At 54.3% G+C, this 24,746-nt stretch overlaps 1 protein-coding gene across 1 annotated transcript in view; it reads right to left on the bottom strand.

The window, feature by feature from the left end:
* Positions 1–24,746, bottom strand: part of LOC102571956 (IgGFc-binding protein) — a 72,987-nt gene that overhangs the window by 27,741 nt on the left and 20,500 nt on the right. The window contains exons 27-48 of the mRNA XM_059731873.1: positions 23,727–24,294; positions 22,944–23,143; positions 22,469–22,849; positions 20,771–21,057; positions 19,405–19,673; positions 18,041–18,282; positions 17,671–17,954; positions 17,289–17,566; positions 16,329–16,927; positions 15,383–15,959; positions 15,017–15,216; positions 14,643–14,907; positions 14,072–14,313; positions 13,702–13,985; positions 13,320–13,597; positions 12,334–12,932; positions 10,051–10,618; positions 9,268–9,467; positions 8,793–9,173; positions 7,872–8,158; positions 6,506–6,774; positions 1,687–1,737 (exon numbers count right to left, since the gene is read on the bottom strand). Of these exons, the coding sequence (XP_059587856.1) occupies positions 1,687–1,737; positions 6,506–6,774; positions 7,872–8,158; positions 8,793–9,173; positions 9,268–9,467; positions 10,051–10,618; positions 12,334–12,932; positions 13,320–13,597; positions 13,702–13,985; positions 14,072–14,313; positions 14,643–14,907; positions 15,017–15,216; positions 15,383–15,959; positions 16,329–16,927; positions 17,289–17,566; positions 17,671–17,954; positions 18,041–18,282; positions 19,405–19,673; positions 20,771–21,057; positions 22,469–22,849; positions 22,944–23,143; positions 23,727–24,294 (7,309 nt within the window). The remainder of the gene's footprint in view (positions 1–1,686; positions 1,738–6,505; positions 6,775–7,871; positions 8,159–8,792; positions 9,174–9,267; positions 9,468–10,050; positions 10,619–12,333; positions 12,933–13,319; positions 13,598–13,701; positions 13,986–14,071; positions 14,314–14,642; positions 14,908–15,016; positions 15,217–15,382; positions 15,960–16,328; positions 16,928–17,288; positions 17,567–17,670; positions 17,955–18,040; positions 18,283–19,404; positions 19,674–20,770; positions 21,058–22,468; positions 22,850–22,943; positions 23,144–23,726; positions 24,295–24,746) is intronic.

The following is a 24,746-nucleotide window of genomic DNA, read 5'->3' as shown; positions in this document are numbered from 1 at the left end:
CCCGGCTAAATGCCTCCTAGTGTTCCCTTTGGGGTGGGGTGTCCATATAAAAGGCCCTAACCCTTGATAAGCACACTTCAAAGCCCAGCCCTACTGTCTCCTAAATCTAAACATGACAACTCTCGCATGTGCCATCGAGATCCTTGGCTGGCCCTGCTTTCCTGTACCTCACCTCTGCGGAGGCAAGCAGGATGAGCCAGCATGACTTGCTCGGTGTTATTTGTTCATGAGCTTCTCCAGCTCTTTTGCGTCAGCGAAGCGGGAGCTGGTATAGTGTCAGGGCCTCTCACAAATGAGAGGACATGTCCTTTAGCACACAGGCGGTGGTTCCCACCGCTCCTGGCAGCGAATGCTTGTGCATTTCAAATGTGCTCCCAGGAAGTCAGGACGGGGTCACCGTGGGAGGATTTGTTAGCAAGGAAAGTGCTCTAACCACTAGGCTCTGGGCAAGCCTTGGGGACCCTTTTACTCCTCTTGACTTGGCAACTAAGGGCACATCCATACAAGCACGCACGTGCAGGGGCGTACCTTTTCCATGGGACAAATAGCAGCGGCTTATATTTGTGCCAGTGCTATTTGTCCCCAGGCACCGCTTCTCATGTCTGCACGTGCGCTCTGGTGCACAGCAAATTGACCCGGGTCGGGTCGGGAGGCTGCTGCTGGCCCTAGAAGCCTTACCTAGGCCCAGGGCGGCAGCGGTGCTGAGTTCGCCGCTCAGAGCCTGGCCCGCAGCCAGAGTGGCTCTGGCAGGCCAGGCTCCCTTTCTGGTAAAATGCAAACTTTTTCTTGAAAACCTATGCAAAAAACCCATGAGCGTCTTGTTCCTCAGTAGTGACTAACTGCTTCCGATCAGCAGCCTCAGAATGACCTCAGCCCCTCCAGGGCTCCTGCAAGCTTGCACAGACAACTGCTCTTGCACCCTCTCTTTGGAGATGCACCTGTTGTATCCCCGAAGGCAGCAGGGCTCGGTGTGTAAGGAGTGGACCTGGAAGTGGTGGTTGTTGCCTGCACTGCAGAATCCAAGGGCCTTGTTACATGGTAATTTGAAGCAGTTTCTGGAGGTCTTAACGCCTGGATTGTCCTCACACTAACACCTTAACATGGTTTTAAGCACTCACTATGCAGCTTAAATATATGCCACTCCAGGGTGGGATTATCTTTGATCCATACTACCCAGCTGCTGCTCCATGAAGGTGTGGCTACTTCCCCCAGGTTGAAGTCCTCCAGTATCCCAGGATCTCTTGCACCCACATCCATAGAGCAGGGATAGAAGTGCTCACCAACCCGGTAGCGGCAACTCAGCCCTACAGCTCCTAGTCCTGCCCCTGCTCACCAGCAAGTCACCGCTGCGCAGGTGCGGGACAGTCAGGGAAGTTTTCTAGACTAAGGATGCAACTGCTCCAGGCTCCAAGCTAGCACTAAGCCCGATCAACAGTTGTGCCGCTCCCAGCATAAAGTGCAACAAGGCGCTTACAGCACAAAAGAGCAGGACTAGACAGGGAGAACCAGGATCCCAGCATCCAGGGTAACGACACACACTGGGGGAACTAGGCATCACCCTGCTTTCTGGTTCTCACGCTGGGCAGAGCTCTTGTTGATCCAGCCAGGAGTTATTTGCTGATCCAGCCATCCGTTATTTTGCACCCCTGCAAATTTCTAAGTTAAACACCAAAGGAACCGAGTTACCTGTTGGAGTGGACGTTGTTGTGCTTGGACTTGTGGTAGTCGTTGCATCTCCTGGGAAAAAGACAGAGACAGGAATGATGAGAAGCTGGTAAACCTGCTGTGAGAGTCATAGCACGGGGGAGTGCAGCACTGGTTAACATTTGCTAAGAAGTGAGAAATGGTCTTGTAGAAATGGGACGTATGGGATATACCGTGGCCAGCCTTTTCTCTTGGGTTGCCCCAAGGCTGAACTTTGCTGCTTCTTTCTCTTCTGCCTGCTCCGGGGTCAGTCCTGCCTTGCTTCTCCCAAAGCTATTCATCCCAATTCCCGATGGGCTGCGTGCCCACCCCAGGTTCAATCTCCCCCCCACCCGGATTGTCCTGCTCACTCCTGGCTGGTCTCAGTCTCTTCCTTCCTCCTCACCCTTGTTTCCCCATCTCCCTGCAAGGTCAGTCTCCCACATACCGCACCTCTGATTTTCTCCTGCAACTCCTTATTGTCTATTTGCTCTGTTCCCACCGTCCTCAGTCTGGTTTCATCCCCTCTGCCTTCCACGCAGCAGGGCAAGGCTGACAGCACCGGAGAGGCAGTGCTTCCCCGCTCTCAGTTCCCTTACCAGGAGCAGCAAGCGTGGGGAAAATCCCGCTCAGCTCCTGCTACCCTGGCACGAAGGCTCCTCAGTATAGATGGGATCTTCTCGAAGCATTTAGCTGCCTAACTCAAGTCTCTGCCATGTGAAAAATGTGATTTTTTTAGAGGCTTGGAAAACTTAGCCAGCGTTTCCACAGGAATGGCAAACAGGCACACCCTAATACCAGGTTCAACCCCTGTCCCCAACATGTCAAGTCCCTGCTCAAAAACAAAAGTCACTAGATGTTTTCAGTGAGCGGGTTAGGCATTTTCTAAACATGAGTAAAAGTATACGCTCCCCCAGCTCACTCCTGGAATTAGCCAAACTTTTGAAAATCAACTTTAAGAAAAAAAACCTTTAAAATTCAAACACTTTAAAAAAAGAAGTCATTTTAAAGCAGACACTCAGTATAAGACATTTGAGCCAGGTCACTTGGTTTTACAAAGTAATCCTATTGATATCCATTCCTGAATACTCCAGTGTTAGGGACAGCAGTTGTTCAAGGACAGGTTTGATGGGTAGATTGAGCCTTAGTGAAAGTAACAGTGCTCTTACAGTGAAGACCCCCTGTTCTCAAAGTGCCAGAAGCAATGGCCTCTGAGCCAGTAAATGGGATTAGACTGCACACAGGATGAATAATCATAGCATCGTTGCACAATGTAAATTGAACAAATAGGTATTTTTGCTGATGTGAATCATAGTTAAATGCCTCCAGTGTCTAGACATTTTCTTGATTGAAAACTTGATTGCAAATTTTTAACCTGCAAGGGAAATTTGCTGCGATGCCAGCTGAGGTTTCTTAGGGCTTTTGGACTGACAAACTATTAAATATGTATTTAAACATTGTTTCATTAGAGCCATGATCTACGGGAACAACTTTGCTTCCTAACCCAAAATAGCTAACTCCCATTGCTGGAGGTTTCATGATCACCTAGCTGTTATATAGTGCCTTCCTGCTCCTATATAGGTTTGATGATCACCCAGCTGTTATATAGTGCCTTCCCGCTCCTATATAGGTTTGATGATCACCCAGCTGTTATATAGTGCCTTCCCGCTCCTATATAGGTTTGATGATCACCCAGCTGTTATATAGTGCCTTCCAGCTCTTACATAATACCTTTCACTGGTCAGACAAGGGATCTCAAGGGCAGGGACATGAAGTGACCAGCTGTAACACAGAGCCTGTTATTTTAGGAAGAAAACTTGCAGCGAGAGAGACCAGGCAGTGGCAAAGCCCTGCTGCCCAGGAAGGGAGAGGCCCATCCAGGTAAAGGGTTGCACAACCCCAGGCAAGGGGAAGTCTTGCTGCAAGACAGCGAGCTATTGCTGTTGTTGGCTGTACCTAGAGCAGGTTAAGTCGCTGTCACAGTTTACAACTGGTGATTTGTGGAAAGGACTGAGGGCTGGTTTGCAGGTCCCATTAGTGCCCGACATGCATGTGATTGCCTTGAACCCTGCCAGGGTCAGGCTCAAGGTGCAAAGCATGGGGCCAGGGGCCCAGGCAGAGCCGGAGCAAGCTCAGTGCCCAGAGCAGGGTGGAGACAGGTAATCGAGGTAAGAGGTGGTGCCTACAAGCCAGGTCCACTTCAGTGGGTCCGGGCTAGACGGCGCAGCTAGAGAAAGGGGGTGGCAGATGAGAAGGCACGTTGACACATTCCTGCTGTATCTCAATTGTGAGTCTCACGACATACACAGCTCCACTGATTTCACACCCATGAGAATTGTGTACGTGTATCCGAGGCAGAACTGACCTCGCAATGTTTTTTGACAACTATAACCTGAAAATCAGGAGACTAATTCCAAGTAGTAGTTACAGTCTAGACCTGTCACTACTGAAGCTGATATCTACTCTGGATTTACACTAGGATCGCTGATGGTGATGCTCAGGCAGGATTAGCTTTCCAAGAGGACAATTTGTAACCCTCAGTTTTGGGTCCTCGTGGAAAATAATGCCACCCTGCATACCAGAAGAGCTTAAATAGAGACCTGAGCGTGAAGACATGAATCCTACGAGAAGAGTCTTGCATAACCACTATCATTGTCAGCACAGCTGGTTGTTTTGTGCTTGCACTGTCTGCTCCGAAATGTAAAATGTAGAACAGCCTTTTTAAAATCTACCCTGGCCTTAAATTAACAGAGCAAAACATCCAGAGCCCTTGGATCTCCAGTCCATTACAGAAGTGGAGCTCTTTAAGAAGCCAAGGAATCATATTTGCGTGTAGCTCCGGAAATAAAGGAGTGAAGACCCTGGACTTGATTCTCATTTATTCAGACCAAGGTTATACCTATCTGAGTAAGCACTTGGCAGGGAGCTGGCTGGGTTGCAGTAGCACCGTGGGCTGGAGCCTTGCATGGGAGAGTAGAAGAGACTAGCAGCCCTAAACCCCCGGGCTGAGCTAAGGAGCTGAAGCAGAAGCCTGCAGCAGCTGGCAGGGCACATGGCGCGCAGGGGGCAGGGCCAGGGAGATGCATAAATACAGGCCCGGGGGCACCGGGGGCAGTCGGGCCCTGGCGCTGCAGCGGGAAGGAGCTCTGCAGGAAGCTGCTTGCTAGAGATCCCGCTGTCCCAGCCACTGGCCGGTAAGATGCTGAGGGCTGGCAGGGGAGGGGACTCAGCCCGTGGTTTGCATTTCACCTGGTGCTTTGTGCAAGGGGCTAAGGGGTGGTTTGCAAGGGGCACGTGACCGCCTCGAGCCCTGCCAGGGGCCAGGCTCAATGCTCAGCTTGGAGCCAGAGGGCCCAGAGCCCCGAGTGGGGTGGAGACAGGCGAAGTCCGGCCTGCGGGCAGGTTCGGATCCACAGCCGACTCCATTTCCCAGCAACCCCTGCTGTGTCACTGTGGCTGGTTTCCATGGAGACCTCAGGAGCTGTGACAGTGCAGGGCCAGGGTTTCCATGGAGACCGGCCCCAGCAGCACTGGCAGGGCATGCGGCTGTCAGGGCTCCAGTCCAATGCTCAGGCGGTTTCCATGGAAACAGCAACATGGGCAGAGGCTGCTGGGAAATGGAGTCCAGCCTCCATTTTGGCCCTCCTTGTAATAGGGTGCGACTAGGGCTAGAGCCCAGAAGCCAGGTCCCCTTTGCTATGGGACCAGCTGAGGTACAGCGGGGAAGGCCGAAGCCCCACGAGGGGGTAAATGCCTGAGGCGCCTGGGGGCTTTGGGGGACAAGTGTCCCACCTCAGTGATGGCGCAGCGGCACCTTTGAGGCATGGACGGGGTGTAAGGGGAGGTAAGGTTTACTTGTGCCCTGGGGCATGGACAGACCAAGGGCACCCACGCGGCACGGACAGGGTTGAGACCAGCAGTGTCCAGGAGGGACCTGCTGACTGGTAGTGGAGCTGGGGCTCACTCCAGGACCCGGTTGGCAGCCTCCCTTCTGAAGAAATTATTACATCGAGGTTGGCAGGTGAGTGAGGAGGGGGGCACCTTAGCGCTGGAGCAGGGTACGGGTTACGTGGGCACGCCATCGGGGCACGCCAGCCACCTCTGCAGCAGGAACTGGGCTACGCTGTCTTAACTGGTTTCTCCTCCATGTTGTTGACAATCAATTGGTTCCTGTTATGAATCACCTAGAGGTAAGTCTCACTGTGCATAGGGCTAAAAGCCATCAGTCTGATGGCTCGTTAGATGCAGGTAATAAGAAACCAGGAGGTTAGAGGAATGCAGCAGCAAAATTGAACTAATAACTAACATCCAGGACAACCCATGATAAAAACCAGGCTTGTGCTGAAGTCAGTGAGCCAATCTCTAAGTGGAACTGCTTAGCAGCTTGCAGCCTCCCCGAACTAAGCAGCCTTTCAAAGCTGGTGTGACTAGTCGGATCACAAATCCCAAACCAGAATGACTACATCTTAGGCCTTAAATTGGACATGTAAAGTCACAATGAGGCACCTAGATCAAGAGCCTGATTTCAGGGAGGTTGAACATTGCCAGCATCTGGTGCCTCCAGCAGCATCAGCCTCTGCAAAGCACATCAGCCTTAGAGGTGATGGAAAGCAGAGGCAGCTGCTGTCGGACTCGGGGACTCCTGCCCACGACTTACCACGTGGTCAAGTTTCAGATCTGCTGGTTTCGAACATCTGAGACCACTGGCTTTGCCAAAAGGGTCTCTAAATCAGCTCATTGCACTGAGGATTTCACAACCACTGTGCTTACACTTTGATTTGGTTCAGCTTCTTCCCACCCATGGGCTGGATGCATCACTCACCACACATGGTGTCCTTTCTCCAGTCACCCAGGCTCACCCCTCCAAGTTCGCAGGCGGCAGCGTACGCTCCCAGGACTTTGCAGAACTGCTCCGTGTCCCCTCCCGTGGCGCACAGGTCATAGACACAGCTCTCAAAGTACTGCTGAGGGGGAGTGGGCCAATGGCAGGATACAAAAGGCCCGCTGCTGGTCACAATGATTTTGCACAGCTCTTCATACTTCCTCTCTTGCACGGGGTTGCAGGCTGGTGGGACAGGCGTGGGCCCGCAGCTGCATCAGAAAGAAACGTCAGGTCCATTATGCGAGGAACAAACAGACATCGTATATGTCCTGGGAGAAAGCATTTTATCTTGGGACAAGGTTGCTGTATCTACACGAGAAGCTTGCTGTGCAGTGGTTACTGCTCAGTCATTCAGTACTTGCATACACAAGTACTCAATGACTGTGCAGTAACCGGAGTTGCTGTGCCCTAGGATCGCTGAATGGATTTTAGGGGATGCTGACTGTGCAGTAGCTCGTTACTACTGTATAGTAGCATCACATCACACTTCGTGCCACATGACACTACTGCTAATGAGCTACTGCACAGTCAGCATCTTGTGTAGATGCAGTCAGTCTGATCATCCAGACATCCAAGTCCATTGTGAAAAGGTTCATGGGATAAAAAATTATAACAGCCTGTCCTGGAACGCAGCAAAGTGCATCTGAACAGGTGTCCTGGGACTGCATCACTGACACCATACCAGACACGTGGCGGTGCATTCAGCCCCTCATTAAACCTCGATTGAGAGGGGAATGGGTGTGCACACCAGACTCAGGACAGGATTCACATCTGCTTTGCCCCAGACTGAGGCAAAGGTAGAGAAACTGGACCTTTTCAGCCTCCGCAAGAGAAGGTTGAGAGGCGACCTTGTGGCTGCCTATAAGTTCATCACGGGGGCACAGAAGGGAATAGGTGAGTATTTATTCACCAAGGCGCCCCCGGGGGTTACAAGAAATAATGGCCACAAGCTAGCGGAGAGCAGATTTAGACTGGACATTAGGAAGAACTTCTTCACAGTTCGAGTGGCCAAGGTCTGGAACGGGCTCCCAAGGGAGGTGGTGCTCTCCCCTACCCTGGGGGTCTTCAAGAGGAGGTTGGATAGGCATCTAGCTGGGGTCATCTAGACCCAGCACTCTTTCCTGCTTATGCAGGGGGTCGGACTTGATGATCTATTGAGGTCCCTTCCGACCCTAACATCTATGAATCTATGAGGCAAAGCCACGGGCTTATGTAAAAAAATGAGTGCAGGTGTCCGTGGAGCCTGTAACATCTTGGTTCTTGTAGACCTTGACCTGTTCTCCCCAGAGAGTCCCCAACTACTTACGTCCAGTTGTCATTCTTCACTTGCCAGCTGTCACCAAACTTAGTTGAATCCTGTTCTAGGCGGTGGTCTGGCTTCAGGAAGTCGTCCAGCTGATTCTCCGTGTAGGTGCCGCACAGACCACACACCTGCCCCCTGAGACGCTCGTCAGCACGAACAAAAAGCTCGTGGTCACCATCAAACTTGACCTGAATGCCAATGGGGGTGTCAACCACCACATAGGCTCCCTGCAGAGCAACTGAAATCCCAGGAGGCAGATTCACGGGAAGATCCACTCGAATTCCATTCACCTAAAACAGGGGAGACACAAACCAAAGACTTAGCAAGGACACTGGGAATCAGTGAGGTGTCCACACTGCAGACACGTTGCAGCTCGTACGAAAGGACTGGGAGAAGGTAGAAGCCGCCCGACAGGGCTCTTGGTGAAAGTGTGGCCCACCTAGTTACCAGGATGCACTGCTTCCAGCCCTTCTCCTCCCCTCCACCCAGAGCAGAGAGATCCCACGTGTCCTGGCTCCTACTCATGCCCCTGCTCGCCAGTGCTCTAGTAGTGCGGGTGAGAAACAGTATTAACACTTAACGAGTGACTGCTCACAGCATGTCCTCAACTGAATACCACTTTCATTCCACGGATTTACTAGGGGCCAAACGTAACAGGTCTTTCTCCCTTGGCAGAGAGATGGAGAAAGACACTTGTGCTTTGTAAGGAGCAAGGTGAGGGTTTCAAATTGAAACCCTAAAGTTATCTAGGAGAGAAGAAGCGCGGCCCTGGCCTCTGGTGTACTGCAGAGCATTTGTATCAGTATTTGTTTCTTTAGAGCCATGAGGGCGAAGAAGGCCTGGGAATCGGAGTCACTTCTGATGGAGAGGAGCCAAGGAGACAGGCTACCCTGTGTGCCTCTGCATCTCAGGGGGTCTACTTACTTGGACCTCTTTGTTTTTCCTCAAAGCAACGTGAACATTTTTCAGGGTGACAGAAACGGAGTTCAGCGCCGTCCAGGCCGGGCTTCCTCTGTGTTCATTTCTGGTGGTCACGGAGAACGGCTCGGAAGAATTGTCGCAGGGCTGGACGACGGTATAATTGCATTCGCCTTGGAAGTGGTAGAGTCTCCCGTCAAAGGTGACGTAGTGAGGGTCCCCGTAGATGTGGCAGGTGGCGGTGTCTGGCGGGTAGCATCCCAGGATTCCCTTCTGCACCTTGCAGATGTGGTCCGCTTCACACGTCTCGTTACTGCAAGTGACAGTGCCGTTCTCAGCGCACACGCATTTGCCTTTGCAGTCGGTTTGCCAGAAGGTTTCGTCTTTCTGTCAGGGATAACCCAATAAAGACCCTGTTAAGAGCCCAGATTCCCCCGCACGAGGAAAGAACCCCGAATCCCACACCGCGCCCTGAACACACCTTATAATATTTGCCCTGATGGAGGCAGCCACAGTCCCTGATGGGGACGCACTGCTCCCCGCTGAGAACGAAGCCGGTGTTGCACTCGCAGCCCTCCACGCAGGGCTTGCTGCAGTTGCTTGGGGCCATGGGGTCGAAGCAGGTGGCAGGACAAGCACTGGTGTACGGATTGTAATGACTGTTGCCAGGGCACGGGAGTGCTGGAAAACACACACACGAGGCACTGACTCATGGCCCTGATGCACAGCACCGCCTAGACCAGGCCATCGGGCTTTCGCTAAAAACCCTAAACCCCAGGACACCCTAAGAGCGGAGAACCCCAGAGTCACTATCTCAGGCCCAGGACGCACAAGAACAATTCGGTTCCAGTAAAGAGGGACGTAAAACTGAGCAACTCAGTCCACTTGCCCTTAGCTATGGGAGTCTTCCATAACATAACGAACCAACTTCATACGTCTCCATGCCATGCCTAATTCTTCCGGGGACATCTCCACCCATTCCCCTGCAGAGTCATTAGAAAGACCTTATGGATGTACTAAGCATGGACCCTTGGCTATCTCTGACCTCAAGAGGAGGTGGAAAACACATTTGGCAGAGTCAGGCCTGAAGGCTACTGCCTTTTCTATGGGTTGACCAAAGACGGGGGACTTTCTTTCCTGCCAAGAGCACGTCATATTTCCGAGACGAGGCGTGAACTTTAAGCAGGGCGTGACACAGGTACGGGGGACACCCTCGAGAACACCAGAGAGTTGCTCAGACATTGGATTCCCTGCAGATACTCACGGCAGAAGGTGACGTTTCTCCAGCGAGGCAGCATCACCCCGGCCCCCTGACAGGCAGCTGCGTAGGCCTCCAGAGCGCCACACAGCTGCTGCTGGCTGCCGTTCAGGGCACACAGGTCAAACGCGCAGCTCTCCACGAAGCTCCCGGGGCTGATCACCGAGTGACAGGCCACAAAGGCCCCCACCTGGCTGCTCATCATGCCGCAGTACTGCGCGCTCTGGTAGAGCCTCTCCTGCTCTGCAGTGCACGGGGGGGCAGGCGGGGCGGGGATACTGCAGGAGGGGTCGCCGTCCTCCACTTTCCAGCTCTCTCCCAGCTGGTTGGAGTTGGCGGCTTGCTGTCCGTCCGGCTTCATGTACTCGTCGTCTCTGCGCCCGTTGAAGTTCCCGCACATGCCGCAGGTCCGGCTGGAGTAGGTGGAGGGCACCTTCACCTCCACTGAGTGGTCCGTGTCGTAGGACACGCTCAGCCCAAAGTCCGTCTCCAGGACCGTGTAGCGGCCGCTCCGGCTCACTCGGATTGAGCCGCCAGCTGCCATCACCGAGAGGGTTGTCCACTCTCCATTCACCTAAGGGTAGGAAAGGGAAGTTGCCTTCTTATTTTACCCAGCCGTGACCTAGGGCTCTTGCAAGGAAACTGAAGCATTCTAACAATCATGTCACTCCAAATCCTACGGTGCAGGTGAATCAGAAATGTTTCCTTTGTCTTCTCATCTCTGAGGGTCTCTCCCTAGAAACACCCGCTCCCCAGGGCATGGCTCAATGCCCCTTACAGAATATAGCCCTAGCTCTTTCATTAGAAGGGCATATACTGGAGCACTACCGGTAAGAGGATCTGATCTATGCTGAGCTTGAAGAAGTTGCTTGAAGAAAGCCACAAGGGAACCCAGAAGAAACAGACCTTCGGGAAGCCTGAGTCTGCAGTGTGCTGCAGCCACACAAAAGGTGAATTTGGTTTTGGGATTCACGAACAGAAGCATTAAATGCAAGACACAGGAGTTCACTATGCCTCTCTACTTGGCACTGGGGAGGCCTCATCTAGTGCAGTGGTTCCCAAACATTTTCGACCATAGACCGGAAGTGACTGGCATACTGTGAACTGGCAGTCAAGCCTTTTTTATACAGAGTATATTTATAAAGATATATAACTATATACTCTGTATAAAAAAGGGTTGGATGCCGGTCCACAGTATGCCGGTCCCTTGTGGGCTTCCTGTCTGGCAGGCAACCCTCCTGTGGCCCGGGGGTTGGGAACCTCTGATCTAGAGCATTGTGTGAAGTTCTAGCCCCCATATTTTTAAAAGGCACGTGGAAAAGGTAAAGAGAGTCCAGAGGTGGGCACCAAAAATGCTCAGTGGCTTGGAAGGCAAGTCCTGCGAGGAGAGGCTGAAGGAGCTTGGCATATTTAAGTCTTGGAAAAGGAGTTTAAGAGGGGACATGACAGCAGCCCTCAAATATTGAAGGGTTGCCACACAGAACAGGGAAAGCACCTTTTCTGTCTTGCTGCAGAGAGGAGGACATGGACCAGAAGCTGGAAGCTGCAGCAGAGCAAGTTTACATTGGATATCCAGAAACGCTTATTCCTTGTCAAAATAGTGAAGCATTAGAAGAGATGCCTATGGCAGGGGTAGACTCTCCATCACTGGAGATGTCAAGAGGAGGTTGAACAGCACTCGTAAGGGATGATCTAGGTACGGTGATGGCTGTGGTCTACAATGGGGATATCCCAGCCTTCTAGGCTTTGCCAGCTGCTTCCTCCCCTCCATGCTCTTCTCTTCTGCCACAGGTGTCAGATAAGACTTCCTGGAGGCATTGGGTGTTGGCTGCAGCCCAGGCAGGGGACTTTGACTGAGCTGTGCCAGTGCTTCTGTTGGGAACAAAGCCAGAGGTTCCTGGCACCTCTGCGTAAGGTCACCAGATGCCATATTTGAGGTCAGGGAGCAGTTTTACTGCCTGGTTAGGTTGGTATGGATTACGGGGTTTACTTTCTCCAGTGTTGCTGGGGACATGACCTCCACGTGGAGCCTCCTGAGCATATACGGCCAGTATTTCATACAAGTAGAAGATTGGCTGCTGTGGTTCCTATACTTTCCCTGCAGCAGGTTCAGGGCTGAGGTGTGTGTTGCATCGGAGACGAGGGTAGTCTTATGTAGAGTTTAAATCCTGGTTTATAGGGGATGGTTTGGATAGGAGTGATCCTGCCTGAGGTAGGGGGGTGGGCTAGGTGACCTCTGGAGGTTGCATCCAGCCGTATGCCTCCATGACTCTAAGCTCTGGTACTTACCAGCACTCGGTTGCGATGGTTCCTCACGATGTCTATGCGCAGCCCGTAGACCTCGACTCGCACCCTCTGCACGTAGGACACCCAGGGGTTCCCGCGATGCTCATTCTTGGCCTCCACGTTGAAGAGGGGCAGGGCGCTGTCATTGCCACACACCTTGGCCAGCGTGTAGGTGCAGGTGCCCATGAAGTGGTGAGTCACCTTGTCGAATGTGTTGTAGTGCGGGTCGTTGTGCACTCGGCAGATGCCGTAGGTGTAGCGGTAACAGCCAGGCACGCCATTCTGCAACCCACAGTAATGGGCTGGAGGGCAGGAGGCCACATCACAGGTCAGCTTGCTGCCTGCAGCGGGGCACCTGCATTTCTTGGAGCAGGTATCGTCAGTCCAGAACTCATAGCCAATTGGGTAGTGATGGTCTTCATGCCAGCACCCGCACTGCCAGCTGGGGACACACCGGTCGTTGTAGAGCAGGTACCCGCTGTCGCACACACACCCTTCCACACACGGCCGGCCGCAAGTGGATGGAGCTAGGGGACGGGCACAGGTTGCGGGGCAGGCGGTCGTACATGGCTCGTAGTGACTGTTGGCAGGACACTGGATTGCTGTGGGAAACAAGAGAAATATATTGTGCTGGGGAACTGTTGTGCTAATGGACTCTTGTGGTCACCTGACAAGCACTGGACAGGGCATTTTTAGTGTCCTCCCAATCCATCTCCATGCCTACTTAAGCACGGTGAAAACATGGTTGGTTCTACTCCCTGAGCACCAGACAGTGACACCAGTCTTGTGTCGTACAAAGACGACCTACCAGTGGTTCAGAGCAATGGCAAGAGAGCAGGATGTAACTTAATTATTCAAGGGAAAAGCCTGTCCTTTGAAGTCTTGGAGTTTCCCAGGTCCAACCCTTCCTGGCTCACGCCTACTACTTATGGGCCTAATAGGAGCCTAGAAACATGGAAGGGGCCCTGGGCATTTGTTTCCTGACTCACGGCAGAAGGTGGCATTCCTCCAGGCAGCGACGGTGACTCCCAGGGACTGGCAGGCGTCCGCGTACGACTGCAGGCTCCGGCACAGGGCCCCGGGCTCCAGTTGCAGCGCACACAGGTCGTAGGCGCAGTTGTTGAAGTATGCGTCAGGGCGGAGCACACCGTGGCACTGCTTGAACGGGCCGGTCCCCTCCTTGAGGAGCCCGCAGAATTGACTGCTCTCAATCAGCTGCTGGGCGGTCTGGTTGCATATAGGGGACTGATCTTCTGCTGGAGGGCAACTGAGGAAAGATCATAGAGAGAGGCAGCTCAGGTTGGTGCGGGGCTTTCCTTGTACAGCGCACACTGCCTGGACAGCACCAAGGTTGCCTGCAGCATTACCTACCTGCTGTGGTTGGAGACCTGCCAGCTGTTGCCCAGGCTGGTCGAGTCCGGCTCCATCCCGCCCTGGGGATTCAGGAAGTCATCCCCTGGTTTCCCGTTGTAGTTCCCACACATCCCGCACACTTGTGCTTTAAAGGAGCTTGGCAGTGTCACTTCCACGCGATGGTTCCCATCAAATCTCACTCTCAGGCCGAAATCTGTGGTCACCACCACGTACATGCCACTGGAGGAGACTGTCAGACCTGCGGATGGCTCCAAGGGCAGAATCTCCCGCTTCCCGTCCACCTGGGAAGCAGAAAGGGCACCGGGGTTGGAACCGGCAGGCTAAGAGGCACCTCCCTCCTCACCCTCTCCCATCACTCGGATCTCACCGTCACCACTCTGCCCTGCTCTAAAGTGATCCTGTGGCCATACACATCCACCGCCACGTCACGAACGTAGGACACGTGCGTGTAGCCTCCGCGGTGCTCGTTGGTGGCCTCCACGTTGAAGCTGGGCAGCGTGCTGTTGGGCGCGCACAGCTTGGACAGGGTGTAGGTGCAGGTCCCCATGAAGTGGTGCATTTGCTTGTCAAAGGTGAGGTAGTGAGGGTCTCCCTCCGCCACGCAGGACTCTGCAGGGCACAGCACACAACACCCCCCAGGGATTAAACCCATGCCGCCACCACTTCTCCCCCTTCTACAGACAGATTCATCATTGGGGAGGTACAACGCTGGGATTTGGCCCGTGGCAGACCACGTCACTCCAGCAATTTCCTTGTCTCCTGCTCATGCACGCCCTTGTCTAGGGTTTTAGGCATCGATTTAGACCCTGGGTCGGAATCTGCCCCCACTGACAGAGGAGTGCGCAGGGTAACCAGACTGGTACAGAGAGACCGAGTCGCAGAGACACCGACTAAGACATCACGAGCACTTGGGAAAGAAGTTTCTGAAGGGAACTCACCTGAACTGGTCACGGGGAGTGCGGTAGCTGTTTCTGGAGTTGAAGTCCGGATAGTGGTAGAGATAGTAGGGGGGATGCTGGTGGAGATGGCCGTGGGGGTGGGAATGGTCGTTGATCCTGGCCCTGGAACGAAGCACCCCCGCTGGCCGTCCTGCAGCTTGCAGACCTCCTCGGGACCACAGGAGAAGGCACTGCAGTTCATCTGCCCGTTGCCCAGGCACTCGCACCGGTGTGTGCAGTCCTCTGTCACCACAACCTGGCCTTCCTGTGGGGGGGAGACAGGACGGGGATACAAAGCACGGAGGTTACTGATGGGAACCTGGGCCACAGGATGCCACCCCCAGCCAGCATGCACGTGGGACAGCCGCACTCACGCTGTAGTATCTGCCGTGCCACACACAGCCGCACTGTGCCTCCGGCACGCAGTCCCCTCCGCTGAGCACAAACCCGGTGTTACACACGCAGCTCTCCACGCACGGCTTGCTGCAGTTCTGGGGGGCCAGCCGGTCCACACATGTGGCCGGGCAGGCAGTGGCGCAGGACTCGTAGTGGGCGTTGAGCGGGCACGCGGGAGCTGCAGGAGGGAGAGGAGGGAAGAAGGTTTAAGGCCCAGGCTTCCCCCTCTGGAAACATGCCCAAGCGCGGACAGACACTGCCGGGGGGCCCCACCAGTCTGCGGCATCCGGGGAGATGCATCGCGGTGCTGATGCAAGACCCAATGCTCCAGCTTTGCTACTCACTGCAGAAGGTGGCGTTTCTCCAGGAAGGCAGTATCACCCCGGCCCCCTGACAGGCAGCCGCGTAGGCCTCCAGAGCGCCACACAGCTGCTGCTGGCTGCCGTTCAGGGCACACAGGTCAAACACACAGCTCTCCACGAAGCTCTCGGGGTTGATCACCGAGTGACAAGCCGTAAAGGTCCCTGGCCGGCTGCTCATCATGCCGCAGTACTGCGCGCTCTGGTAGAGCCTCTCCTGCTCTGCAGTGCACGGCGGGGGAGGTGTGGGGTTGGGGCCGGGGACACTGCAGGAGGGGTCGCCGTCCTCCACTTTCCAGCTCTCTCCCAGCTGGTTGGAGTTGGCGGCTTGCTGTCCGTCCGGCTTCATGTACTCGTCGTCTCTGCGCCCGTTGAAGTTCCCGCACATGCCGCAGGTCCGGTTGGAGTAGGTGGAGGGCACCTTCACCTCCACCGAGTGGTCCGTGTCGTAGGACACGCTCAGCCCAAAGTCCGTCTCCAGGACCGTGTAGCGGCCGCTCCGGCTCACTCGGATTGAGCCGCCAGCTGCCATCACCGAGAGGGTTGTCCACTCTCCATTCACCTAAGGGAAGGAAAGGGAAGTTGCCTTCTTCTTTTCCCCAGTGATGACCTAAGACACTTGTCTGGGAGACCAGAGCAAGAAAGCAGGATCTGGCCACTCCAGCTGTTACCGTGCATGAGGATGAGGGCCATTTCCATTTTCTGCTCAGCTCTGAGCATGCTACACCATGAAACACCTACTGGGTCTTACTGGGTCTCTGGGCCCTTGACAAAGGGAAATACATAAAGGACGTAGTGGGAAGGCCAGGAGTATCTAAGGGCTACCGCCAGTCAATGGCTTCAACAAACAGGAACATGAATGGGCATGAAGAAATGCATAAGAGAGCTTCTTGCATGTCCCAGTGGCCCCTGGGGAAGCCCTGCCACTTACCAGCACTCGGTTGCGATTGTTCCTGACGATGTCTATGCGCAGCCCGTAGACCTCGACTCGCACCCTCTGCACGTAGGACACCCAGGGGTTCCCGCGATGCTCATTCTTGGCCTCCACGTTGAAGAGGGGCAGGGTGCTGTTGCTGCCACACACCTTGGCCAGCGTGTAGGTGCAGGTGCCCATGAAGTGGTGAGTTGCCTTGTCAAAAGTGTTGTAGTGCGGGTCGTTGTGCACTCGGCAGATGCCGTAGGTGTGGGGGTAGCAGCCAGGGACGCCGTTCTGCACCCCGCAGTAATAGTCCCGGGGGCAGGAGGCCACAGCACAGGTCAGCTTGCTGCCTGCAGCGGGGCATCTGCATTTCTTGGAGCAGGTATCGTCGGTCCAGAACTCAGAGCCAACAGGGTAGTGACGGTCTTCGTGCCAGCACCCGCACTGCCCGCTGGGGACACACCGGTCATTGTAGAGCAGGTACCCGCTGTCGCACACACAGCCTTCCACACACGGCTGGCCACAGGTGGATGGAGCCAGGGGACGGGCACAGGTTGCGGGGCAGGCGGTCGTACATGGCTCGTAGTGACTGTTGGCAGGACACTGGATCGCTGCGGGAAACAAGAGAAAATATATCAAGAGAGTTGTTGTGCTAAGGTACTCTCCTGGCCACCTGATCAACCCTGGACATGGCATTTGCAGTTTCATGCCAACCCATCTTCATGTCTGCTTATGGACCGTGAAGACACTGTCAGTTCTACAGCCTGAGCACCCCATATTCACACCAGTCTCCCCATGGTTCAGTGCAATGGCAAGAGACCAGGATAAAACATAAGTATTCAAGGGAAGAGCCTGTCCTTGGAAGCCTTGGAGGTTACTGTGTCCAACCCTTCCTCACCCACCTGCTACCTATAAGCTTCATGGGAGCCTAGAAACATGGAAGGGGCCCTGGGCATTTGTTTCCTGACTCACGGCAGAAGGTGGCGTTCCTCCAGGCATCGATGGTGACTCCCAGGGACTGGCAGGCATCCGCGTACGACTGCAGGCTCCGGCACAGGGCCCCGGGCTCCAGTTGCAGCGCACACAGGTCGTAGGCGCAGTTGTTGAAGTATGCGTCAGGGCGGAGCACACCGTGGCACTGCTTGAACGGGCCGGTCCCCTCCTTGAGGAGCCCGCAGAATTGACTGCTCCCAATCAGCTGCTGGGTGGTCTGGTTGCATATAGGGGGCTGATCTTCTGCTGGAGGGCAACTGAGGAAAGATCATAGAGAGAGGCGGCTCAGGTTGGTGCGGGGCTTTCCTTGTACAGTTCACACTGCCTGGACAGCACCAAGGTTGCCTGCAGCATTACCTACCTGCTGTGGTTGGAGACCTGCCAGCTGTTGCCCAGGCTGGTCGAGTCCGGCTCCATCCCGCCCTGGGGATTCAGGAAGTCATCCGCTGGGTTCTCGTTGTAGTTCCCGCACATCCCGCACACTTGTGCTTTAAAGGAGCTTGGCAGTGTCACTTCCACACGATGGTTCCCATCAAATCTCACTCTCAGGCCGAAATCTGTGGTCACCACCACATATATGCCGCTTGAGGAGACTGTCAGGCCTCTGGATGGCTCGAAGGGCAGAATCTCCCTCTCCCCGTCCACCTGGAGAGAAGAAAGGGCACCGGGGTTGGTACTGGCAAGATAACAGGCACCTCCCTCCTCACCCTCTCCCATCACTCGGATCTCACCGTCACCACTCTGCCCTGCTCTAAAGTGATCCTGTGGCCGTACACATCCACCGCCACGTCACGAACGTAGGACACGTGCGTGTAGCCTCCGCGGTGCTCGTTGGTGGCCTCCACGTTGAAGCTGGGCAGCGTGCTGTTGGGTGCACACAGCTTGGACAGGGTGTAGGTGCAGGTCCCCATGAAGTGGTGCATTTGCTTGTCAAAGGTGAGGTAGTGAGGGTCTCCCTCCGCCACGCAGGACTCTGCAGGGCACAGCACACAACACCCCCCCAGGAGTTTAAGCCATACCACCACTGCTTCTCCCCTGGTACACATGAAGTCATCAGTTTGGAGGTACAATGCTGGGTATGGGCCTTGGGCCCGTGGCAGCCCACATGACTCCAGCAGTTCCCTTGTCCCCTGCTCATGCAGGGTCTTGTCTCGGGTTTTAGGCATCCATTTAGCCCTTGGGTTGGAATCCGCACCCACTGGCGGAGGAGTGTGCAGGGTAACCAGACTGGTACTGAAACACCGAGTCTCAGAGACACCAATTAACACATCAAAAGCCCTTCATATATGGGTTTGTTAAGAGAATTCACCTGAACCTGGCAAGGGGGGTTGTGTGGTTGTTTCTGGAGATGTAGTCGTGTCAGCCTTAGTAGTGGTAGAGATGGTTGGGGGGGTGCTGGTGGAGGTGGCCGGAGGGATAGTGGTGGTCGGCGTTCCAGGCTCAGGCTCTGTAACGAAACAACACTGGATATGGGCTGTGTGAAACATGTCTGGCTTCCAGACAGCAGAAATGTGACACGTCTGTCTCTGTCTGCTGAGGAAAACGCTTCCTTTTTTCAATGATGGGCTGAAGGAGGCTCTCTCCATCTCCTAACACAACATCCTGGACAGGCACGGCCTACAGTCCGCAGTTTTCTCAACCAAGCAGTCTTTTAAAGCTGGTGCAACTAGTCTGATCCAAAATCCCAAACCAAAATGACTACATATTAGGGCTGAAGTTGGACTTTCAAAGTCAGAATGAGGCACCAAGTGCACGAACCTGACTTGAGGGAGGCTGCCAGCACCTGGTGCCTTCAGCAGCATCAGCCTCTGCAACGCACGTCTGCCCTAGAGGGGATGGAAAGCAGAGGCAGCTGCTGAACGTGAGGCACTCGGGACTGTAAATAGAGCACAGATTGCCAGTCTGGCTAGGAGACTCCTGCCCACGACAGCACGGGGTCAGGTTCCACATCTGCTAGTGTAGAACATCCGCGACCACTGGCAGTGCCACGGAGGTCTCCGATTCATGTCACTGCACTGAGGATTTCACAAAAACTCTGCTTGCATTTTGATTTGGTTCACATTCTCCCCACCGGCAGGCTGGACGCATCACTCACCACACACGGTGTCCTTTCTCCAGTCACCCAGGCTCACCCCTCCAAGTTCGCAGGCGGCAGCGTACGCTCCCAGGACTTTGCAGAACTGCTCCGTGTCCCCTCCCGTGGCGCACAGGTCATAGACACAGCTCTCAAAGTACTGCTGAGGGGGAGTGGGCCAATGGCAGGATACAAAAGGCCCGCTGCTGGTCACAATGATTTTGCACAGCTCTTCATACTTCCTCTCTTGCACGGGGTTGCAGGCTGGTGGGACAGGCGTGGGCCCGCAGCTGCATCAGAAAGAAACGTCAGGTCCATTATGCGAGGAACAAACAGACATCGTATATGTCCTGGGAGAAAGCATTTTATCTTGGGACAAGGTTGCTGTATCTACACGAGAAGCTTGCTGTGCAGTGGTTACTGCTCAGTCATTCAGTACTTGCATACACAAGTACTCAATGACTGTGCAGTAACCGGAGTTGCTGTGCCCAAGGATCGCTGAATGGATTTTAGGGGATGCTGACTGTGCAGTAGCTCGTTACTACTGTATAGTAGCATCACATCACACTTCGTGCCACATGACACTACTGCTAATGAGCTACTGCACAGTCAGCATCTTGTGTAGATGCAGTCAGTCTGATCATCCAGACATCCAAGTCCATTGTGAAAAGGTTCATGGGATAAAAAATTATAACAGCCTGTCCTGGAACGTAGCAAAGTGCATCTGAACAGGTGTCCTGGGACTGCATCACTGACACCATACCAGACACGTGGCGGTGCATTCAGCCCCTCATTAAACCTCGATTGAGAGGGGAATGGGTGCGCACACCAGACTCAGGACAGGATTCACATCTGCTTTGCCCCAGACTGAGGCAAAGGTAGAGAAACTGGACCTTTTCAGCCTCCGCAAGAGAAGGTTGAGAGGCGACCTTGTGGCTGCCTTTAAGTTCATCACGGGGGCACAGAAGGGAATTGGTGAGTATTTATTCACCAAGGCGCCCCCGGGGGTTACAAGAAACAATGGCCACAAGCTAGCGGAGAGCAGAGTTAGACTGGACATTAGGAAGAACTTCTTCACAGTTCGAGTGGCCAAGGTCTGGAACGGGCTCCCAAGGGAGGTGGTGCTCTCCCCTACCCTGGGGGTCTTCAAGAGGAGGTTGGATAGGCATCTAGCTGGGGTCATCTAGACCCAGCACTCTTTCCTGCTTATGCAGGGGGTCGGACTTGATGATCTATTGAGGTCCCTTCCGACCCTAACATCTATGAATCTATGAGGCAAAGCCACGGGCTTATGTAAAAAAATGAGTGCGGGTGTCCGTGGAGCCTGTAACATCTTGGTTCTTGTAGACCTTGACCTGTTCTCCCCAGAGAGTCCCCAACTACTTACGTCCAGTTGTCATTCTTCACTTGCCAGCTGTCACCAAACTTAGTTGAATCCTGTTCTAGGCGGTGGTCTGGCTTCAGGAAGTCGTCCAGCTGATTCTCCGTGTAGGTGCCGCACAGACCACACACCTGCCCCCTGAGACGCTCGTCAGCACGAACAAAAAGCTCGTGGTCACCATCAAACTTGACCTGAATGCCAATGGGGGTGTCAACCACCACATAGGCTCCCTGCAGAGCAACTGAAATCCCAGGAGGCAGATTCACGGGAAGATCCACTCGAATTCCATTCACCTAAAACAGGGGAGACACAAACCAAAGACTTAGCAAGGACACTGGGAATCAGTGAGGTGTCCACACTGCAGACACGTTGCAGCTCGTACGAAAGGACTGGGAGAAGGTAGAAGCCGCCCGACAGGGCTCTTGGTGAAAGTGTGGCCCACCTAGTTACCAGGATGCACTGCTTCCAGCCCTTCTCCTCCCCTCCACCCAGAGCAGAGAGATCCCACGTGTCCTGGCTCCTACTCATGCCCCTGCTCGCCAGTGCTCTAGTAGCAGTGCTCTAGTAGTGCGGGTGAGAAACAGTATTAACACTTAACGAGTGACTGCTCACAACATGTCCTCAACTGAACACTACTTTCATTCCATGGATTTACTAGGGGCCAAGCGTGAGAGCTGTGCAAAGCTTCAGTCCCTGATTTGATTCAGTGGAGATTTGGCCTGATTCAGTGGCCGAATCTCTGAATCCAAGTCAAATCAGAGGACCCTATAATCTCTCAAATCGATTCGGAGAGCTTCGGGCAGATTCGGTGATTCGGACATAGATACAGCTTTAAACGTTTTTTCTACATACCTCTAGGTATGAGGGTCTCTGAACGCTGCAGTGCTGGGGAAGATGCAGCATCCCGCGGAAGTGCGGGGGGCTCCCCAGCGTGCTCAGCTCCAGACCCGGAAGTGGACCAGAAGCACTTCTGGATCCACCAGGGAGCCTGGGAACCTCCCCGGCTCAACGACTGGTGCCTCCTGGGTCTGGGGGGACCCAGGGTCTCCCTGTGGCCAATCGCCGAGTACTTCCAGTTCACTTCCAGGTTGACTGCTGAGCACGTGGCGGGCCGCCCGCACTCCTGTGGGATGCTGCATGCGCCCCATCATTGCAGCGATCACAAGCTGCACTTGTCCCGTGAGGTATGTAGAAAAAACTTTTAAAGCTGTGCCTGTGTCTGAATCGCTGACTCAGCATCGAATCTTCAGATTCGGATTCGGATTCAGCTGAATCAAACTGAAGGCAGTGATCTGAATCGATGGATCGAATCACTGTCCCTGAATTGGACCGAATCTGCACATCCCTACTAAGCATAACAGGTCATTTCTTCCTTAGAGGGGTGATGGAGAAATACCACTTTTATTCCATGGATTTACTAGGGGCCAAACGTAACAGGTCTTTCTCCCTTGGCAGAGAGATGGAGAAAGACACTTGTGCTTTGTAAGGAGCAAGGTGAGGGTTTCAAATTGAAACCCTAAAGTTATCTAGGAGAGAAGAAGCGCGGCCCTGGCCTCTGGTGTACTGCAGAGCATTTGTATCGGTATTTGTTTCTTTAGAGCCATGAGGGCGAAGAAGGCCTGGGAATCGGAGTCACTTCTGATGGAGAGGAGCCAAGGAGACAGGCTACCCTGTGTGCCTCTGCATCTCAGGGGGTCTACTTACTTGGACCTCTTTGTTTTTCCTCAAAGCAACGTGAACGTTTTTCAGGGTGACAGAAACGGAGTTCAGCGCCGTCCAGGCCGGGCTTCCTCTGTGTTCATTTCTGGTGGTCACGGAGAACGGCTCGGAAGAATTGTCGCAGGGCTGGACGACGGTATAATTGCATTCGCCTTGGAAGTGGTAGAGTCTCCCGTCAAAGGTGACGTAGTGAGGGTCCCCGTAGATGTGGCAGGTGGCGGTGTCTGGCGGGTAGCATCCCAGGATTCCCTTCTGCACCTTGCAGATGTGGTCCGCTTCACACGTCTCGTTACTGCAAGTGACAGTGCCGTTCTCAGCGCACACGCATTTGCCCTTGCAGTCGGTTTGCCAGAAGGTTTCGTCTTTCTGTCAGGGATAACCCAATAAAGACCCTGTTAAGAGCCCAGATTCCCCCGCACGAGGAAAGAACCCCGAATCCCACACCGCGCCCTGAACACACCTTATAATATTTGCCCTGATGGAGGCAGCCACAGTCCCTGATGGGGACGCACTGCTCCCCGCTGAGAACGAAGCCGGTGTTGCACTCGCAGCCCTCCACGCAGGGCTTGCTGCAGTTGCTTGGGGCCATGGGGTCGAAGCAGGTGGCAGGACAAGCACTGGTGTACGGATTGTAATGACTGTTGCCAGGGCACGGGAGTGCTGGAAAACACACACACGAGGCACTGACTCATGGCCCTGATGCACAGCACCGCCTAGACCAGGCCATCGGGCTTTCGCTAAAAACCCTAAACCCCAGGACACCCTAAGAGCGGAGAACCCCAGAGTCACTATCTCAGGCCCAGGACACACAAGAACAATTCGGTTCCAGTAAAGAGGGACGTAAAACTGAGCAACTCAGTCCACTTGCCCTTAGCTATGGGAGTCTTCCATAACATAACGAACCAACTTCATACGTCTCCATGCCATGCCTAATTCTTCCGGGGACATCTCCACCCATTCCCCTGCAGAGTCATTAGAAAGACCTTATGGATGTACTAAGCATGGACCCTTGGCTATCTCTGACCTCAAGAGGAGGTGGAAAACACATTTGGCAGAGTCAGGCCTGAAGGCTGCTGCCTTTTCTATGGGTTGACCAAAGACGGGGGACTTTCTTTCCTGCCAAGAGCACGTCATATTTCCGAGACGAGGCGTGAACTTTAAGCAGGGCGTGACACAGGTACGGGGGACACCCTCGAGAACACCAGAGAGTTGCTCAGACATTGGATTCCCTGCAGATACTCACGGCAGAAGGTGGTGTTTCTCCAACGAGGCAGCATCACTCCGGCCCCCTGACAGGCAGCCGCGTAGGCCTCCAGAGCGCCACACAGCTGCTGCTGGCTGCCGTTCAGGGCACACAGGTCAAACGCGCAGCTCTCCACGAAGCTCCCGGGGCTGATCACCAAGTGACAGGCCACAAAGGCCCCCACCTGGCTGCTCATCATGCCGCAGTACTGCGCGCTCTGGTAGAGCCTCTCCTGCTCTGCAGTGCACGGGGGGGCAGGCGGGGCGGGGATACTGCAGGAGGGGTCGCCGTCCTCCACTTTCCAGCTCTCTCCCAGCTGGTTGGAGTTGGCGGCTTGCTGTCCGTCCGGCTTCATGTACTCGTCGTCTCTGCGCCCGTTGAAGTTCCCGCACATGCCGCAGGTCCGGCTGGAGTAGGTGGAGGGCACCTTCACCTCCACTGAGTGGTCCGTGTCGTAGGACACGCTCAGCCCAAAGTCCGTCTCCAGGACCGTGTAGCGGCCGCTCCGGCTCACTCGGATTGAGCCGCCAGCTGCCATCACCGAGAGGGTTGTCCACTCTCCATTCACCTAAGGGAAGGAAAGGGAAGTTGCCTTCTTATTTTACCCAGCCGTGACCTAGGGCTCTTGCAAGGAAACTGAAGCATTCTAACAATCATGTCACTCCAAATCCTACGGTGCAGGTGAATCAGAAATGTTTCCTTTGTCTTCTCATCTCTGAGGGTCTCTCCCTAGAAACACCCGCTCCCCAGGGCATGGCTCAATGCCCCTTACAGAATATAGCCCTAGCTCTTTCATTAGAAGGGCATATACTGGAGCACTACCGGTAAGAGGATCTGATCTATGCTGAGCTTGAAGAAGTTGCTTGAAGAAAGCCACAAGGGAACCCAGAAGAAACAGACCTTCGGGAAGCCTGAGTCTGCAGTGTGCTGCAGCCACACAAAAGGTGAATTTGGTTTTGGGATTCACGAACAGAAGCATTAAATGCAAGACACAGGAGTTCACTATGCCTCTCTACTTGG

Source organism: Alligator mississippiensis, chromosome 7 (assembly GCF_030867095.1).
Source record: "Alligator mississippiensis isolate rAllMis1 chromosome 7, rAllMis1, whole genome shotgun sequence".
Classification (NCBI taxonomy): domain Eukaryota; kingdom Metazoa; phylum Chordata; order Crocodylia; family Alligatoridae; genus Alligator; species Alligator mississippiensis.
Note: the sequence above shows the minus strand (reverse complement) of the source record. Positions and strands in the feature narration are given on the sequence as shown.